Source organism: Bos indicus, chromosome 13 (genome assembly GCF_029378745.1).
Source record: "Bos indicus isolate NIAB-ARS_2022 breed Sahiwal x Tharparkar chromosome 13, NIAB-ARS_B.indTharparkar_mat_pri_1.0, whole genome shotgun sequence".
Classification (NCBI taxonomy): Eukaryota; Metazoa; Chordata; class Mammalia; order Artiodactyla; family Bovidae; genus Bos; species Bos indicus.
Window position 1 is genome coordinate 47,773,739 of NC_091772.1, and position 20,787 is coordinate 47,794,525.

The 20,787-nt window shown below is 36.5% G+C and overlaps 1 protein-coding gene across 3 annotated transcripts in view; it reads right to left on the bottom strand.

Moving 5' to 3' along the window:
* Positions 1-20,787, bottom strand: part of GPCPD1 (glycerophosphocholine phosphodiesterase 1) — a 64,648-nt gene that overhangs the window by 22,041 nt on the left and 21,820 nt on the right. For all 3 annotated transcript variants that reach the window (XM_070801144.1, XM_070801146.1, XM_070801145.1), the window contains 5 exons: positions 13,323-13,446; positions 6,899-7,130; positions 4,948-5,110; positions 4,310-4,442; positions 3,909-3,963 (listed from right to left, as the gene is read on the bottom strand). In XM_070801144.1, coding sequence (XP_070657245.1) covers positions 3,909-3,963; positions 4,310-4,442; positions 4,948-5,110; positions 6,899-7,130; positions 13,323-13,446 — 707 coding nt within the window. The remainder of the gene's footprint in view (positions 1-3,908; positions 3,964-4,309; positions 4,443-4,947; positions 5,111-6,898; positions 7,131-13,322; positions 13,447-20,787) is intronic.

Here is a 20,787-nt window from a genome sequence, read left to right on the forward strand (position 1 = left end):
ATGGAGCCTACAAGGAGTCTGGGGCATGGCTACCTCACATCTTGTTGACCCCTGCACACCTCAGTTCGACAGTCAAACCTCAAAGGTGAGGTGGGAATAGGAAAAGCTGCAATCTCTTAGCTCTGCTACTTGGTGCACTTCAACAACACACTTTATAGCCTTTCTTAATAAAATCTCAATAATCAGATTAAAAAGGAAATGACAACTTCTGCTGAAAAGAGAAAACAGAAATGGATAACAAGAATGATGCATACACCAAATTTCCTAATAGAAGCCTAAACAGAAGAAATATATACACCGATTAGACTTAAGTCAGATCCATCATGACTTATGAATTAATCCAAATAAAGGCTAAAAACATAAATTGACATTCATATTTGTAAATTCACTATAAGAAAACCAGCTGGGATCAAAGGATACAAGGTCTGACAGTGTCTATGGCCCAGAGAAGTGCTGTGTAAGAATGGATGGACATGTTTCCATCCCTTACCCTAGCTTTACTCAAGAAAGACGCTTAACTTGTCAGTACATATAGATCATAGCCTAGAACCAAAGGAGTCTGCTTCCTCTGTAACTTCTGAAGCAGGAAATAAGCTTAGCTGCTTCCACGGTCAACAAGAAAATAACACAAATCATTTTTGTCAAAGAGGGAAAAAAAACCCTATACACCCTAAAGAGTTAAAACAATAATAAAGTATAGCTTCCCAGTTTTAAAGTTTAATTTTACACAATCACCATCCTTTAGGAAGATAAATTTACTAAGGGATAAAATCTGATCTCAAAATTCATGTGTGAGGGACTTTCCTGGTGGTCCAGTTATTAAGACTCCATATTTCACTGCAGGGGGCCCGGGTTCAAGCCCTAGTCAAGAAACTAAGCTACCACATGCAGTGTAGCATGGCCAAAAATTAAAAAGAAAAAAAAAATTCATGTGTGAGCAAGTTTTAAGAAATAAGCCAATAATAACCAAAAACTCTTCAAGGATGTCTTTAACATGAAACCAAACCAGCCTTTCATAACTAACATAAGACATTCTATAAAGTGATCCCCGAGAGTAAAAAGGGTTTCAACAGAAAAAGGCTCAATGGAATCTTCCCTCAAAAAGCAGACACCCTGAAAGCTCTTTATTAGGGATCTTCATGTGTTCACAGCTAATAAAACCATGTTTAGATTACTTAACTATAAGGAACTGAAACTGGTTACAAATAATGACCTACATGTAGCACAGCATACTTGTATATTTAACATCCTTTCAACACAAAATTATCAACTAAACATTTTTAAACATTAAAATAATTATGACAATCAATCTAAGATGTCAAGAAATACAAAATGCATCATTATTTTAAACACCACTAAGAGGGAGAAAAAACAATGCCAATCAAACCATGACAAGTTAAGACAGTTGTAAATCCTATCCCAATTTTAGAGATGTTAAAATATGGGAAAAGTACATCTTAGAATAGTTGTTTGCTTCATATAAGTGATAAAATTAAAATCTAACAAATCAAGTTTATTTACTTAACTATTTTTAAAAAGGCAAAACTTAAGGCATGTATGTGGAGGACAATGGGAAAAAATGAAATATAATTAGAGTTTCTCAGTTTTCCCCTTAGTTTAACTTCAGAACATGAGGCTTAACTTGAGGTACAGTAGAAGGTGAGGGAGGAGGAAACACACAGGCTCTTGATTTAAAATGTAAAACTTCAGGTACTAAAAAACCTAAAAGCTAAAAAAAAAACCAAACCACTAACTGAATAACGATATAAAAGGAGTTAAGAAATTTAGCATAATCAGGTTAGAATCAGGATGGTATGCAGTATGTATGTATATATATATATATATATATATATAAATGGAGTTTTATATATATATATATAATATATATAAGGAGTTTTATGCACACACATGCACACAGAGTACTATAAAAAGTTAAGAAATTCAACATAATCAGGTTGGTATACAGGAGGCAAACTGACATACTAAGTGTTTTTCTTTGCAACCCCCACCAGGCTTCTCTCTCCACAGAATTAACCAGGCAAGAATACTGGGAGTGGGTTGCCATTCTCTTCTCCAGGGGATCTTCTCGACCCAGGGATTGAACCTGGGTCTCCTGCATTCCAGGCAGATTCCACCAGGGAAGCCCAAGTGTTACATAAAATCACTATCAAATCCTTCTGTAAACATTATTTACAAAGTGAGTATCTAAATGAACATTAAAAAGTGAGTAGTTCAATTAATGAGCATTAATGAGCTCATTTTTAATGAGCATTAAAAAGTGAGTAGTTCAAAGTGAGTAATTCATTTGATGAAATGCAATGTTTCATGGGGAGCATTTTTGCATGCGTCAAACACTTAAAACATTATCTCAAAAAAAGGGGGGGGATGCTTAAAAAATAAACAAATGGGACCTAATTAAACTCAAAAACCTTCGCACAGCAAAAGCAAACCATCAATGAAACAAAAAGACAAGCTACTGAATAGGAGGAAATATTTCCAAGAGATACTAATAAGGAGTTAATATCTAACATAAAAATTTACAACTCAGCATCAAAAAAACCCCAAAAACTATCCAGTTATTTAAAATGTTAGAAGAACTGAATAAACATTTTTCCAAAGGAAATGCAGATGACCAACAGATACAGGAAATGTTATAACGCTCAGCATGAGGGAAATGCAAATCAAAACCACAAAGAACTGGACTTCCCTGGTGGTCCAACGGTTAAGAATCCACCTACCAATGCATGGGACACAGGATCAAACTCTAGTCTGTGAGACAAATAAGCCTGTGCACCACAACTACCAAGCCTTTGTGCCACAACTACTGACACTCGCAGGCCTTAAGAGCTCCTGCTCTGCAGTAAGAGTAGCTACCACTTGCCACAACTAGAGAAGCCCTTGCAGAGCAACAAAGACCCAAGGACAGCCAGAAAGAAATATAAAACAAAAAAACCACAATGAGTTATCACCTCACTATCATCAAAGGAATGGCTATCATCATAAAGAACAGATAAATGCTGGCAAGCATGTAAAAGGAGCCCTCCTACACTGCTGGTGGGAATGTAAACTGTTATTGACACTGTGAAAAACAGTTATGAAGGTTTTTCAAAAAGCTAAAAAGAGAACTACTATATGACCCACCAATTCCATTCCTAGATATATAGCTGAAAAATACTAATCTGAAAACATATATGCTCTTCAATGTTCATAGTAGCATTATTTACAACTGCCAAGATATAAAGAAACCGAACTGAATGGATAAAGATGTGGTGTATGTATGTACACACACACTCACACAGCTCAGCTGTGTGTACTGCTCAGCCATAAAAGAGAGTGAAGTTTTGTTATCTGTAACAACATCGATGGACTTGGAAGGTATTATGCTAAGTGAACTAAGTCAGATAGAGAAAGACTATACTATATGACATCACTTGCATGGAACAGTGGTTACCAGTGGAGAGAGGGAAGGCAGGAGGGGCAATAAAGGCATAGGGGATTAAGTGGTACAAACTATTAGGTTTAAAATAAGCTATAAGGATATAACACAGGGAATATAGTAAACATTTTACAATAACTATAAATGGAGCATAATCTTTAAAAATTGTGAATCATTATACTGTGTACCTGTAATTTATTTAATATACATCAACCATACTACAAATCACCTAATTAACTTTTAAGAGAATGCTTAGGATTCCATTGCTTTAATTCCAATCCGTACCATGGAACTGAAATTAAAATGCCTAGAAATATTTTATCTTCACTTAGAAATATATTTAGAAAAAGCAGAAATAGTCTCCCTTTTACCCTATTAATGCAGAATGAAGGAGGCTGCCCCAACGTACAACTCTCTACTTTTCTACCTGTGGACCACTAGTCCAAAGTTGTTTAAAGAGAGGTTCACTTACATGACTAGCAGCATTTCTTAAAGAAGCAATAGTATTTTCTTGAACTTTAGCAAGCCTGAAAGAAAATAAATATACAGAAATATAGTTATCATTAATAAAGAAAAGATAAATTTAGTAAATAAGTCAACTATATTTTCCATAATGGACACAGTATTTATTCTCTATTTTGAGGCTAACTTTACCATCCCCAAAATAAGACTGACCATTACTTGGTTGGTGTGTGCACTCCTTAAATCAAGCTCTAATAATCATAGGTATTTACAAGCAATTTAAAGCCCAATTACCAAATCACATTTAAATCCAGGGTAATAATTAAAAGGATCCTTTGACCTTTAGTTGGTTAAACTTTATCATCAAACATAAGGTACCAAATGCTAGTACTACTCAAATATTCAACCTACTGAGCAGTTGTTGTAGAATTCCCTGCACCTCGATGTCCAACATCCAATGGTATTCTTGGTTTCCAATACTTGGAAAATGAAGATTTCATGTCACAACTGTATCCTGGTAACGGCTTAATAATTATATAGTCAACTTTCATAGGAAAAAAGGGGGAAGGGAAAAAGAAAGACAATTAAAAGGCTACGATGAACTCAATTACACCTAAACACCACTCAAACCAGCTTTATCAGTTGATCAAACAGAAAGAAATCAAGTCAATGCCCATTCAAAGTAAAGCTTCCAGAAAATTGCTGTTGTTCAGTCACTAAGTCACGTCCAACTCTTTTGCGACCCCACGGACCGTCACCACCACCCCCCCCAGGGTCCTCTGTAAATGGGATTTCCCAGCAAGAATACTACAGTGTGTTGACAATCCCTTCTCCAGGGGATCTTCTCAACCCAGGGATCAAACCCATGTCTCTTGCTTGGCAGACAGATTCTTTACCAGTGAGCAACCAGGGAATGTATTTGTTAATATTCTGAAACAATTTATTAATTTAATTCTTTACCATTCTCAAAAGCACAATTTGAAACTAATTAGAACCCTAACTTAACCTTTGCTTATTTGTAAAGGGCCACCATGCCTGTCTAAGCTTACCTCTCACTTTGCCTATTGTTTTCCTAGAATTTCTGCTCATGATGGGAAGAGTAAGGATTCCAGCGCTCTTCCCACTCTCTGCAATGGTGGACGATAAGAGACATGCTGTACCCACATGTCCAGGAAAAGCATCACCCTGAACTACATGTTCACTGAGATCTTCCTGAAAAATAAGGATAAGAATAACCCAAATTCTTATAATTCAATATTCTCCATTAAAAGATCAAAAAAGACACCCTTAAAATCAACTCGGAATCTATAGAAGAAAATCAATAAGAAATACAACCAAATTTATATTCAGGTAATTTAGATAGCTTTCTTGTAACAAGTAACATTTTCTTTTAGTATGCAAAGATATTTAATATACAGTATATGTAAGATTTTATGTTCATTAATCGTTACTGTTGATTTACTTTTTACTTGTTACTTTTAATTGTTACTTCTGATCCTCTAACATATATTATGCAAATATAAAGCATCGACTGAATGTTTCTAAGTACTTTTATATTCAAAGACTAAGATATACGTGTTGTTGTTTAGTTGCTAAGTTGTGATCAACTCTTGCAAACCCATGGACTAAATCCCGCCAGGGTCCTCTGTCCATTGGATTTCTCTGGCAAGAATACTAGAATGGGTTGCCATTTCCTTCTCCCAGGTATCTTTCTGACCCAGGGATTGAACCTGCATCTCTTGGCAAGCAGATTCGTTACCACTGAGCACTATGGAAGCCCAAGATATACCTGTAATTATTTTCCTTGTGGCTCAGCTGATAAAGAATCTGCCTGCAACGAGGGAGACCTGGGTTTGATCCCTGGGCTGGGAAGATCCCCTGGAGAAGGGAAAGGCTACCTACTCCACTATTCTGGCCTGGAGAATTCCCCAAGGTCCATGGGGTCGAAAAGAGTCGAACACGACTGAGCGACTTTCACTTTTAATGTATATTTTGTTCTTTACAAATGCCATCTACACAGATGACACAGAGAGATAGTAACCTCTAGGACACTGAATACTTGAGATTAAATAGTGTGTTTTATCCACCTAGTCTATGAATAAATTAGTATTTCCAAAACTGCTAACCAAATGAAAGGGAAGTCAGGCTGTTCAAGAGATTATTAATAGGTAGGTACTAAAAGAACAAGGAAACATTCAACCAAAACTTCATATTTTTATAATAAATGTCTCATAGGTCTTATTAATTAGGCAAGATAACTTTACACTATAAAGCTATAAGAATTACTCAGGTTCTAATCCATCCTGAATTTTGATATCAGAAACACTGGCTAGGTGCTACTGCTGGGGAAGGTTTATTCCCCACCCTCAAAGAGGCAAACTCTAATCTAGTGTAAATATGAGTGGAAGTATCAAAGAGCCAGGACCTTATGGGAGGACCCAGTTTTATTTGTGAGGAGCAGCTGAACAGCCCAAAAGCCAAGATAAGCATCACAAGAAGCTCTAGAAAGTTGGCAGCACAGAGTCTGAATAACTTGGCACAATTTTCACAGCAACTATCTTTTCTTACATATTTATACTATCAAGTAAAGTTGGAAAAATGAGTTCACTATTACAATGGATTCTTATAAAATGCTTCAATAAACAAAACTTCAGTCATGAAGAGGGCTCAATCATGCTAGTTACATCAGTCTGCCTATCAAGTAACAGCCTCTATTCTTCAAAGAGGCTTTGGACACATTCATTTATGTTTAAAATACACACAGGCATCAAGACATCTGGTCATAATTTGAATGCAATTTTGAAACTCTCAATTATATTGTTAATGAGTCTGCCAACTCTAAGTTTTTAAAATCTGCTAACATGTACAGAGGAGTAAACATCTAAAAAGTTGTATGAATCATATGTTTACATAAATTAGACTACAATAAAAATCAAAACATATGTAAAAATAAGCTCATGTCTACATTGTCTCTCACCCTCTTCAGTGAAATATACTCACCTCAAAAAAATCAAATATTAGTTCTAGGTTATCTGGTTCCATTGTCTGTATACTATACTCTGTCCAACGGTCAGGCTGTAAGCCATACCCACACTCCGGCTGTGAATGTCTACACTTGAATTCATTGTCGCTTATTAAGGATATCTCCAGGCTATTTGACATTTTGTGAAGAACAGTGGGAGATACTCTATCATCATCATCTTCCTCCAGACCCTCTAATGTCAGCTTTACCCTAAATGAAAGGAAAAAATGATGAAATGCAAAAAGTGAAGAAAGAAAATTATATATATTACCTAAACACTAAATTTAAAAGTGCTCCCTTTATATGCTAAACCCTCAAATAACAAAAGAACTATACATACTACAGGTTATGGCATTAGTTATATTTCATAAAATAGTGGTGTTTTTATCTCCACACATTTTTGCCAAGTATTAAAACGAGATAAATGCTCATTATGCATAAGGCTATTTTCATTAAAACGAGATAAATGCTCATTATGCATAAGGCTATTTTCATTAATTCTTTGAGTTTTTTAAAATGAATCTAAAAAGGCATTTACTATTATCCATTTATAACTGGCTATCTCAATTTCTTATGAGAAGTTTCACAAATATATATATATAACAAGTACAATTTTGAACCATATTCTGTTAGTGTGCATTAAAAGACTGTTAGACAGGGACTTCCCCAGTGGTCCAGTTGTTAAGAATCCGTGTTCCAATGCATGGGTTGTAGGCTGGATCCCTAGTTGCAGAACTAAGATCCCACATGCTGCAGAGCAATTAAGCCCACATCACAACTACTGAGCCCATGTGCCTTAGAACCTGAGCACCACAACTAGAGAAAAGCCCTCATGTCTCAACTAGAAAAGACCACATGCCACATTCAGAGATCCTGAATGTTGCAACTAAAACCCGATGTAGCCAAATAAACATTAAAAAATAAATCCTGTTAAGAGTTGGAGGTCATAAATTTTTAAATTTCCCATACTTCTCCTCACTACACTGAGACCAGGTACTTTGTGAACAGATTATTAAAGAAAACTATGGTATTAATGGTATTAAAAGCATGGCATATACATTTGCAAGTATGCATGGCTTTTATGTATTTACATATATGTACTTTTTAATGAAACAAAGGAACAAAACAAGAAACCAAGAGTCTTATTAACTCCCACAGCAATGAAAACAAAAGACAAGTTACCTAAGCCACTGGGTCACAAAGACTAATTTACTCCCAGTGAGAAGCAATCAGCTGCAGAGAACACTTGTAATGCCAATAAGTTAACTCAATTCTAGAATATTTCTTGCACCAACTGCAAGTTTCATAGATTATATAACTTTAATACCAATGATGTAGGAGTAATGTTACTGTATAGAATACAGTTGAGCTAGGAAAGCTTTTCATTCTAGATTTAAATGAGATCCACTTAATAATATAAGTAATAGAACTGCATTAGTGAGGCCTATTCTCTCTGCCTGCTGCCTCCAACAACTGTGCAGACTTATCTTACAGGCACATATGCCAAGGTATCCCAAAGGAGACATGATTATTCAATCAGTAATAATGTATCACAGTCATACTGTGAAATCAAAAGTAGCACCACTTTAATAATCCAAACAAAAAAGATCCTTTCTTCTCTTCAAACTCTTAGGAATAGCTCTGAACAACTGATTTTGCTGGTGAGCCTGAAGGAAGAAACATTCTCTACCAGGACATATAAAAAGTGACCACAAATGAACTGTAATGAATCGGCAAGGAAGGCATGGAAGATTAAATATGACTATTCTCAGGACTTCCTGGTGGTCCAGTGGTTAAGACTCCAAGATCCCAACATAGGCAACAGGGGTTTGATCCCTGGTCAGGAACTAGGATGCTGCATGCTGTGGCCAAAAAAAAAAAGCTTGTCTACAAATAGCAATGTGCAACTACCTATCTCTCTTTCCACCTCCAAAAAAAACCAAGTTTAAAGGGATCAATGAAAGAATTCAGTTCATTTATATTAAAGGTTTTCTTCAAATAGCTATATAAATGTTATCAGTTCAGTTCAGTCACTCAGTTGTGTCTGACTCTTTGCAACCCCATGACTATAGCACGCCAGGCTTCCTTGTCCATCACCAACTCCCAGAGCTTGCTCAAACTCATGTCCATTGAGTCGGTGATGCCATGCAACCATCTCATCCTCTGTCATGCGCTTTTCCTCCCACCTTCAATCTTTCCCAGCATCAGGGTCTTTCCCAAGGAGTCAGTTCTTCGTATCAGGTGGCCAAAGTATTGGAGATTCAGCTTCAGTATCAGTCCTTCCAACGAATATTCTGGACTGATTTCGTTTAGGATTGAGTGATTGGATCTCCTTGCAGTCAAGAGTCTTCCTAACACCACAGTTCAAAAGCATCAATTCTTTGGCGCTCACCCTTCTCTATGGTCCAACTCTCACATTCATACATGGTTACTGGAAAAACCATAGCTTTGACTAGACAGTCCTTTGTTGACAAAGTAATGCCTATGCTTTTTCATACACTGTCTAGGTTAGTCATAGCTTTTCTTCCAAGGAGTAAGCGTCTTTTAACTTAATGGCTGCAGTCACCATCTGCAATGATTTTGGAGTGCAAAAAAATAAAGTCTCTCACTGTTTCCATTGTTTCTCCAACTACTTGCCATGACGTGGTGGGACCAGATGCCATGATTTTCATTTTCTGAATGTTGAGTTTTAAAGCAGCTTTTTCACTCTTCTTTCACTTTCATCAAGAGGCTCTTTAGTTGTTCTTCACTTTCTGCCAGAAGGGTGGTGTCGTCTGCATATCTGAGGTTACTGATATTTCTCCTGGGAATCTTGATTCCAACTTGTGCTTCATCCAGCCCAGCATTTCACATGATGTACTCTGCATATAGGTTAAATAAGCAGGGTGACAATATACAGCCTTGACGTACTCCTTTCCCAATTTGGAACCAGTCTGTTTCATATCTACCTGTAACTGTTGCTTCTTGACTTGCATACAGATACAGGTATGCATATAGGACCTGCATACAGGAGGCAGGTAAGGTGGTCTGGTATTCCCATCTCTTTCAGAATTTTCCACAGTTTGTTGTGATCCACACAGTCAAAGGCTTTGGCACAGTCAATAAAGCAGAAGTAGACCTTTTTTCTGGAACTCTCTTGCTTTTTCTATGATCCAACAAATGTTGGCAATTTGATCTCTGATTCCTCTGCCTTTTCTAATCCAGCTTGAACATCTGGAAGTTCACGGTTCACGTACTGTTGAAGACTAGCTTGGAGAATTTTGAGCATTATCTTGCTAGCATGTGAGATGAGTACAATTGTGTGGTAACTTGAACATTCTTTGGCATTGCCTTTCTTTGGAATTGGAATGAATATATAAATGTTATAGTCTATCATAAAGTAACACTGCTTTCCAAGTTCTGGTGGAATCAAGTGAAAGAGAAACTTGTGTGTAAAATGTGGTGGTGAGATTTGCTTGTTAGATTACTCCATTTGGCTTGTGGAAATCACTAAGTAAGCAGTGCTGAAGGCAAGTCCAAGTCAGAGTCTCCCAAAGAGCCTGAACAGCTGCAGAAGCTCTTCATCAGGAGTGAGCTTTGCAACAACTGAGGAAAGTCTGAGAAGCCATTCTGAGCACTGGGGAATGCTCACACTGTGGTCATGAGGGGTCCAAATATCAAGCACTCTAGAGGCATGGGTTTGTCACATAAGTCACAATGGAGGTGGCAGATCTCGCCATGAATGCAAGACCACACAAGGTAGATGGAAGAGTTGTGGAACCAAAGAGGGTTGTATCAAGAGAAGATGCTCAAACTGCCCACTTAAATGTGAAAAGGTTTTCGTTGGTAGCATTAAAGAAGACACTGAATAACATCACCTAAGAGATTAATTTGAACAGTATGGGAAAACTGAAGTGATTGAAATCATGAATCACTGAGGCAGCAGCAAAAAGAGAGGCTTTGCTTTTGTAACCTCTGATGACCATGACTCTGTAGATAAGACTGCTATTCAGAAATACCATATTGTGAATGGCGACAACTGTGAAGTAAGAAAGCCCTATCTAAGTAAGAGATAGCTACTGCTTCATCTAACCAAAGAGGCAGAAGTACTTCTGGAAACTTTGGTGGTAATCAAGGAGGTTGTTGTGGTGAGGATGACAACTCTGGTTGTGGAGTAAACTTCGGTGGTCGAGGTGGCTTTGGTAATAGCCATTGGTGGTGGTGGATATGGTGGCAGTGGGGATGGCTATGGATTTGATAATAATGGAAACAATTTTGGAGGTGGCAGAAGCTACAATGATTTTGGCAATTACAACATCAATCTTCAAATTCTGGACTCATGAAAGGATGAAACTTTGGAGGGAGAAGTTCTGGCTCATATGGTAGTGAAGGCCAATACCTTGCTAAACCACAAAAGGAAGGTGACTCTGGTGGTTCCAGCAGTAGCAGTAGATATGGCAGTGGCAGAAGGTTTTAATTACTGCCAGGAAACAAAGCTTAGCAGGAGAGCCAGAGAAGTGACAGGTTGTAACAGATTTGTGAACTCAGACAAGCACAGTGGTGGCAGGGTCCAGCAACTATGAAGAAAGATGTTTTAGGCAATACTCATCTGTATGGGTAAAAAACTTGAGGACTGTATTTGTGACTAATTGTGTAACCGGTTATTCAAGTTTGTTCTGTGTAAAGCATTCTAGGACAGTTTTAAAGTAGACTTTTTTTTGCACCCATGCTGTTGATTGCTACATGTAACAGTCTGATCATGACAATGAATAAATGTTGTCTTTAAAAATAAATAAATAAAATGTGGTGTTAAGGAGATAAAAAATCATGTTAAGTGTTTTATTTAAAACGCAAACACTTGTTGCTAAGCTTTTAAAATAGTCATGATAAATTTGCAGATAAATTATTTTCTAGCAAATGAAGGCTTAAGCTATCAATACTGTGAATTCGGGGGAAAGAGATGGTCAAAACAAACATCAATTACTAGCTATGCACAATTATTTCAGTAGGAATCAGTTAATTTATAGTGGTCAAATAAGTATGGTTATAAAAATGTAACAATTTAAGCCTAAGCAACATAGTAATATATACAAACACTCAATTTCTATATAAACAAGAAAAACATAGGACTCAGTATGCATAAGCAATCCAAGCAGAACACAATTAATTATCTATTAATTTTTTTGGCTGCACCGCAGTATGCAGGATCTTAGTTCACCAACCAAGGATGGAACCACATCCCTTACAGTGGAAACGAGAAGTCTTACCATTATCATTTCAAAGTCATAAAACGAAGATACTTTACAGCTATAACACAACTTATTTGCTTCTTTTAACATGTAAATACAATATCTAATTATTTATGACTATCTGGTTAGAGAATCTTTGCAATCAAACTGACCGAGCAGATCAGCTACGTGGTCCAATTACCTAGGTTTCTCAGAAGCAAAGCAGAGGCCTAAAAAAGCTAATGATCAGAGACAAGGTACATCCAACACACTTTACTCACTTTCAGAACAGGCCAATGGAAAGGGTTGAGAAGTGTCATCGACCTTTTCCCATATGTATTTTATGACTAGGATTAGTAATATAGTATTTTCAGCAGTTACTGTAAAGCATTTATGGATTTACAAACTGCAACATCATTATTAATTTTATCATGAAAATAGATATTAACTATTATTATTAACTACTTTAGTTACTGAAAATGGCCCTTTCGACCCAGTCTCTGACATTTTGTTAGAAAAAGCTGCATTACATAGCATATTTAGAATTCTCGGTCCCAAAGTTAAAAAAATTCAAATGATAAGGCTGCCTGCTTTGCTAAGAAATCAGTTCATTCAAAGATATACATGGTGACATTACAAAAGTTTGTTACTATTTATTTATTTATACAAAGCTTGACATTTATTTCTTAAATTAAGATTAAAATTGCACTAATCTGGAACTGCTATGGTAACTGTGACCTTTCCTTAATGAAAAGGTTTTTTGTTTTTAAGACACAGGAAAATTTAGGACACTGAAGTGTATTTCCAATGACCATTTTTCTGTTTGTGCCATTTTCCCCTCATTTAACACAAAATCATTTCATCACATCAATTTTAAAACAAATATTTATTGCTACACTAAGAAATTTCAAATGGTAGGAACTACAAAGACATGTCAGCCTAGAAATCACTTACGTAAGGTAAAAAAAATTTTTTCTGATTTCACATTTGGAGATTAAGACTAATGTAAGTACATTTAACTGTAGTAATCTTCATGCAAGGAAGCAAATTCACTTTTACAAGACCCTGTTGTTTGTTAGAATATAAGTATGCTATTTCCTCAGTTGATACACTCAAAGCCTATAACCAGATGGATTGGAAATCTATAGCAATGGTGAAAATAAATAACTTAAGTAACAAATACACATGGTCCTACCTAAATCTAGATTTTTTAAATTTTTTCTTGGTTATTGAGACAGGAGGTTTTTCGGAATAATGCAAACGTAATCTGATTTCGGTCTGACATGTCAGCCATCCAGAATCCAGAGTCTCAATACCATCTAGAAAAAGTATGAAGAACACTAATTAATATACACATTTTAAAAAACAATCCAATAACTACACGTTGACAGTTTCAGTTCACATTCACAGTTTGATACACTCAGGTTATCTATCACTGGTATTTCTCTTCAAAGCAAATATACAAGCAGTCTTAAATTTGTCATTAAAAGAAAACTTTTACATGAAGTATATAAAGTATATACATATGAAGGGGGAAAAACTAAATGAACATTAATAACTAAACAAACTAAATTAAAATACTCTTATTGAATATATTATTGAAGCAATACAAATCTACCTCAGAAAGAATACATATCCCAAGAAGGCTTATAACCTAGCAGTTGTTCTACTGGTGACCACAGTTACAATTCCGAAGTGTCACATGAGACACTCAGCTGAAAACTAGTTATTCCACTAGTGCTGGCAGTGGAGATACCAGGAGGTAGAACTGAACAAAATCAATGTACTGGGAGCTGCTAGGGGCAAGGAACAGGCGGTTGCCACCCAGAGGGTAGCCGAGGCCGAACAGGATAAGGGGCTTGGAACAGAGCCTGACACACACCAAGTACTGAACAAATACTTGTTGAAAGATTTTATCGAGTAACAACACCCCATTTCTGGAGCTGTTTATCTCCTGAGCCATGGCATAGTTCATGACTCCAAGGAGATTAAGCCCTGAGCCTTTGGGGTGGGAGCACTGACTCTTTCAAGACCCTAGACTACCAGAGAACTAACCCTAGGGAGTACCAATAGTGAGAACTAACACAAAAGAAACCACATGAATACAAGACCCACCATCACCCAACCACCAGTAGCATCCTGTATAGGACGCTTCATCTGAACAACAAACAAAACAAAAATACAAACCAAATCATCAGTAGACAGGTGTACCACCTCACTCAGCATTTCTCATCAGAAGAAAAACAAACAAAAACTCAGCACAAATCTCACCCTATAGGAAGCTCACTACAAACCACTGGACCAACCTTAAGAGGGCAGAAACCAAAAGGAAGAAAGAATTCAACCTTCTTCAAGGAAAGAATTCAACTTTCCTTGAAGCCTGAGAAAAGGAGACCTCAAACACAATAACTTAAAAAAAAATGAAAATGCAGAGAAATAATGCACAAATGAAGGAACAAACTAGAAATACAGAAGCCCAAATAAATGAAGAGGAAACAGGCAAACTACCTGAAAAAGAATACAGAATAATGATAAAGATGATCAAAAACCTTGAAAACAAAATGCAGAAAATGCAAGAATCAATAAACAAAGACCTAGAAGAATTAAACAATAAACATACAGAGACACACACAATTACTCAAATTAAAAATACTCTAGAAGGAATCAATAGCAGAATATCTGAAGCAGAAGAAAAAAAATCACTGAGCTGGAAGATAAAATGGGAGAAATATCTTCTGAAGAGCAGAATGAAGTAAAAAGAATGAAAAGAGCTGAGGATAGTCTCAGAGACCTCTGGGACCATATCAAATGTACCAACATTCCAATTATAGGGGTCCCAGAAGAAGAAGAGAAAAAGAAAGGGTACGAGAAAATTTTTGAAGAGATTATAGTTGAAAATTTCCCCAACGTGGAAAAGGAAATAGTCAAGTCCAAGAGGCACAAAAGTCCCATACAGGATAAACTCAAGGAGAAACACCAGGACAGTAACAAAAACTAAACACAAAGAAAGAATATTAAAAGCAGCAAGGGAAATGCAACAAGTAACATACAAGGGAAACCCCATACATTTAACAGCTTATCTTTCAGCAGAAACTCTGCAGGCCAGAAGAGAATGGCAGGATATATTTAAAGTACTGAAAGGGGAAAATCTACAACTAAGATTACTGTACCCGGCAAGGATCTCATTCAAAATTGACGGAGAAACGAAAACAGTCAGGAAACACAAAAGAAGAAAAGAGATCTACAAAATCAACCCCAAACAATTAAGAAAATGACAATAGGAACATACATATCAATAAATTAAATGTAAATGGATTAAATGCTCCAACCAAAAGACACAGACTGGCTGAATGGATACAAAAAGACACATATATATGCTGTCTACAAGAAACCCACTTCAGACCTCAAAACACATAGACTGAAACTGAGAGGATGGAAAAATGTATTTCATGCAAACAGGAAGCAAAAGAAAGCTGAAGTAGCAATCCTCGTATCAGATAAAATAGACTTTAAAATAAAGATTACAAGAGATAAGGAAGGACACTACATAATGATTAAGGGATCAATCCAAGAGGAAGGCATAAGAATTCTAAGTAACTAAGCACCCAACAAGTATTCTTGCCTGGAGAATCCCATGAACAGAGGAGCCTGGTGGGCTACAGTCCAGGGGGTCGCAAAGAGTCAGACACGACTGAGCGACTTCACTTTCACTTTCAAGCACCCAACATAGGAACAACTCAATACATAAGACCAACACTAACAGACATAAAAAGGGAAATTGACAGTAACACAATAATAGTAGGACACTTTAACACCCCACCCACACCAATGGACAGACCATCAAAACAGAAATTAATAAGGAAACACAAGTCTTAAATGATACATGAGATGGATCTCACTGATATTGTCAGGACATTCCATCCAAATGCAAAAGAATACACCTTCTTCTCAAGTGCACATGGAACATTACCCAGGATAGACCACATCTTGGGTCACAAATCAAACCTCAGTAAATTTAAGAAAACTGAAATTATATCAAGCATCTTCTCAGACCACAACACTATGAGAGACTAGATATCAATTAAAAGAAAAACTGTAATGAGATGGATGAAACTGGAACCTATTATACAGAGTGAACTAAGCCAGAAAGAAAAACACCAATACAGTATACTAACACATATATATGGAATTTAGAAAGATGGTAACAATAACCCTGTGTACGAGACAGCAAAAGAGACACTGATGTATAGATCAGTCTTATGGACTCTGTGGGAGAGGGAGAGGGTGGGGAGATTTGGGAGAATAGCATTGAAACATGTATAATATCATGTATGAAACGAGTCGCCAGTCCAGGTTCAATGCAGGATACTGAATGCTTGGGGCTGGTGCACTGGGATGACCCAGAGGGAGGGTTTGGGGAGGGAGGAGGGAGGAGGGTTCAGGATGGGGAACACAGGTATACCTGTGGTGGATTCATTTCGATATTTGGCAAAACTAATACAATATTGTAAAGTTTAAAAATAAAATAAAATTTAAAAAAAGAAAGAAAGAAAGAAAGAAATGATTAGGTGAAAAAAAGAAAAACTGTAAAAAAAACAGATTTGACATAAACACATGGAGATTAAACAATACATTTCTAAATAACTAACAGGTTACTAAAGAAATCAAAAGGGAAATCAAAAAATTTCTACAAACAAGTGACAATCAAAACACAACTCAAAACGTACAGGATGCAGCAAAAGCAGTTCTAAGAGGAAGTTTATAGTGATACAATCCTACCTCAAGAAACAAGAAAAACAGCAAATAGACAATCTAACTTTATACCTAAAACAACTGGAAAAAGAAGAAACCCCCAAAGTAGTAGCAAGGAAATAAATCATAAATTTGAGCAGAAATAAATGAAAAGGAAATGAAAGAAACAATAGTAAAGATTAATAAAACTAAAAGCTGGTTCTTTGAGAAGATAAAATTGACAAACCTTTAGCCAGATTCATCAAGAAAAAAGAAGAATCAAATCAACAAAATTAGAAATGAAAAAGAAGAGGTTACAACAGACAATGCAGAAATACAAAGGATTATAAGAGACTACTATAGTTATATGGCAATAAAATAGATACCCTGGAAGAAATGGACAGATTCTTAGAAAAATTCAATCTTCTAAGACTGAACTAGGAAGAAACAGAAATTGTGAACAACCCAATTCAAGCACTGAAATTGAAGCTGTGATCAAAAATCTCCCAGAAACAAAAGCCCAGGACCAGATGGCTTCACAGGAGAATCCTATCAAACATTTAGAGAAGAGCTAATGCCTATCCTTCTAAAAATCTTTCAAAAAATTGCAGAAGAAGGAACACTTCCAAACTCGTTCTATGAGGCCACCATCACCCTGATCAAAATCAGACAAAGACAACACACAAAAAAGAAAACTATAGGCCACTATCACTGATGAACATAGATGCAAAAATCCTCACGAAAATGTTAGTAAACAGAATTTGGCAACACATCAAATAGCTCATACACTACAATCAAGTGTAGTTTATTCCAGGGATGCAAGGATTCTTCAATATACGTAAATCAATCAATGTGATACCCCACATTAACAAATTGAAAGATTAAAACTATATGATCATCCCAATAGATGCAGAATAAAATTCAGCACCTATTTATGATTAAAACTCTTCAAAAATAAAAGCTCTACCACAACACAGTAAGGCCCATATATAAGCCTATAGCAAACATTATTCTCAATGGTGAAAAACTGAAAGCATTCCCCCTAAGATCAGGAACAAGACAAGGGTGTCTATTTTCACCACTATTATTCAACATAGTTTTGGAAGTTCTAGCTACAGCAATCAGAGAAGAAAAAGAAACAAAAGGAATCCCGTGGAAAAGAAGTAAAGTCTCACTGTTTGCAGATGACATGACACTGTACACAGAAAACCCTAAAGACAGTACCAGAAAATTACTAGAGCTAACCAGTGAATTTAGCAAAGTTGCAGGATACAAAATCAATATACAGAAATTACTTGCATTTCTATATACTAACAATGAAAAATCAGAAAGAGCAATTAAGGAATCAATTCCATTCACCATTACAACAAAAAGAATTAAATATCTAGGAATAAACTTACCTAAGGCGACAAAAGAACTGTACAAAGAAAATTATAAGACACTAATGAAAGAAAGATGACATAAACAGATGGAAAGATATTCCATGTTCCTGGGTAGGAAGAATCAATATTGTGAAAATGAGTATACTACCAAATGCAATCTATGGATTTAATGCAATCCCTATCAAATTATTAATGGCATTTTCCACAGAACCAGAACAAAAAATTTCACAATTCACATGGAAACACAAAGACCCCAAATAGCCAAAGGAGTCTTAACAAAGAAGAATGAAGCTGGAGCAATTAACCTTCCTGACTTCAGGTTATACTACAAAGCTACAGGCATCAGGACAGTACGGTACTGGCATGAAAACAGAAATACAGACCAATGGAACAACATAGAAAGCCTATGGGTACCTTATTTTTGACAAAGGAGGCAATATGGGGCAAAGACAGCCTCTTCAATAAATGGTACTGGGAAAACTGGACAGCTACATGTAAGAAAATGGAATTAGAACACTTTCTAACACCATACACAAAGATAAACTCAAAATGGATTAAAGACCGAAATGTAAGACCAGAAACTATAAAACTCTTAAGAGGAAAACAAAGGCAGAACCCTCTGACATATATTAAACCAAGATCCTCTATGACCCACCTCCTAGAGTAATGGAAATAGAAACAAAAGTAAACAAGTGGGACCTGATTAAACTTAAAAGCTCTTGCACAGCAAAGGAGATTATAAGCAAGGTGAAAAGACAAGCCTCAGAATGGGAAACAATAATAACAAATCGAACAACTGACAAAGGATTAATTTTCAAAATATACAAGCAGCTCATACAACTAAATACCAGAAAAACAAACTTCCCAATCAAAAAGTGGGAAAAAGACCTAAACGGACATTTCTCCAAAGAAGACATACAGATGGCTAACAAACACATGAAAAGATGCTCAACATCACTCATTATTAGAGAAATGTAAATCAAAATTACAATGAGATATCACCTCACACTGGTCAGAATGGCCCTCATCAGAAAGTCTACAAACAAATGCTGGAGAGGGTGTGGAGGAGAGGGTGTGGAGGAGAGGGTGTGGAGAAAAGGGAAGGCTCTTGCACTGTTGGTGGGAATGTAAATTGATCCAGCCACAACAGAAGACGGTATGGAGATTCCTTTAAAAACTAGGAATAAAACCACCATAGGACCCAGCAATCCCACTCCTAGGCATATACCCTGGGGAAACCAAAACTGAAAGAGACACATGTATCCCACTGTTTACTGCAGCACTATTTACAATAGCTAGAACATGGAAGCAACCTAGATGTCCATTGACAGATGAATGGATAAACAAGTTGTAGAACACACACAAAATGGAGTATTACTCAGCCATAAAAAGTAATGCATTTGAGTCCGTTCTAATAAGGTGGATGAATCTAGAACCTACTATACAGAGTGAAGTGAGTCAGAAAGATAAATATTGTATTCTAACACATATATACGGAATCTAGAAAAATGGTACTGAAGAAGTTACTTACAGGGGAGCAATGGGGAAACACATAGAGAATAGACTTATGGACATGGGGAAAGGGGAGGAGAGGATGAGATATATGGAAGGAGTAACATAGAAACCTCCATGATATGTAAAATAGATAGCCAATGGGAATTTGCTGTATGGCTTGGGAAACTCTTAACAGGGGCCCTGTATCAACTTAGACTGGTGGGATGGGGAGGGAGATGGGAGGGAGGTTCAAAAGGGAGGGGATATATGTGTATCTATGCCTGATTCATGTTGGGATTTGACAGAAAACAGCAAAATTCTGTAAAGCAATTATCCTTCAATGAAAAATAAATTGTTCTTAAAGTTGAAAAAAATAAATAAATGTATTATCCACCTAATATTCTGTCATTGATAAACTGCATGATTGTGATAACACTGCTAGCAGTGTTAATTTGAAGTTTCTTACTTCAAATTAACAAAAGTAATAACATTGTCATAAATACCAGGGAGCTGACAACTGTTTTGTACCTAAGTTTTCCATCAACAGGATTTAAAAAAATAAATAAATAAATCAAGGAAACTTTCTCCTTAGGTCTGATTTCCTAACTATCAAAATTTTATACATAAAGAGAAACCATTACCATCTCAAGTGTTAGACTACTTTATGATGTAATATAAATAATCCCAAACAAAATCAAGAAAATAAGTCAAGTTACTGTCCTAACACTACAAAAGCATCTACATCTGTAAAGTGGATAAACATATGTACCTAGTAAAACCACAATCAAAACACTCAGGCCCAGACTTCCCTGATGGCTCAGTAGATGGGAATCCATCCACCAATGAAGGGAATAGAGGCTCGATTGCTGGTCTGGTTATAAGATTTCACATGCCACAGCAACTAAGCCCTGGCACCACAACTACTGAGCCCACCAGCGTAGAGGCCGTTCTCCACAAGAGAAGTCACTGCAATGAGAAGCCTGCAGACCACAGTGCACACCACATGGAAGAGTAGCCCTCCCTCACCACAACTAGAGAAAGCCCACGTGCAGC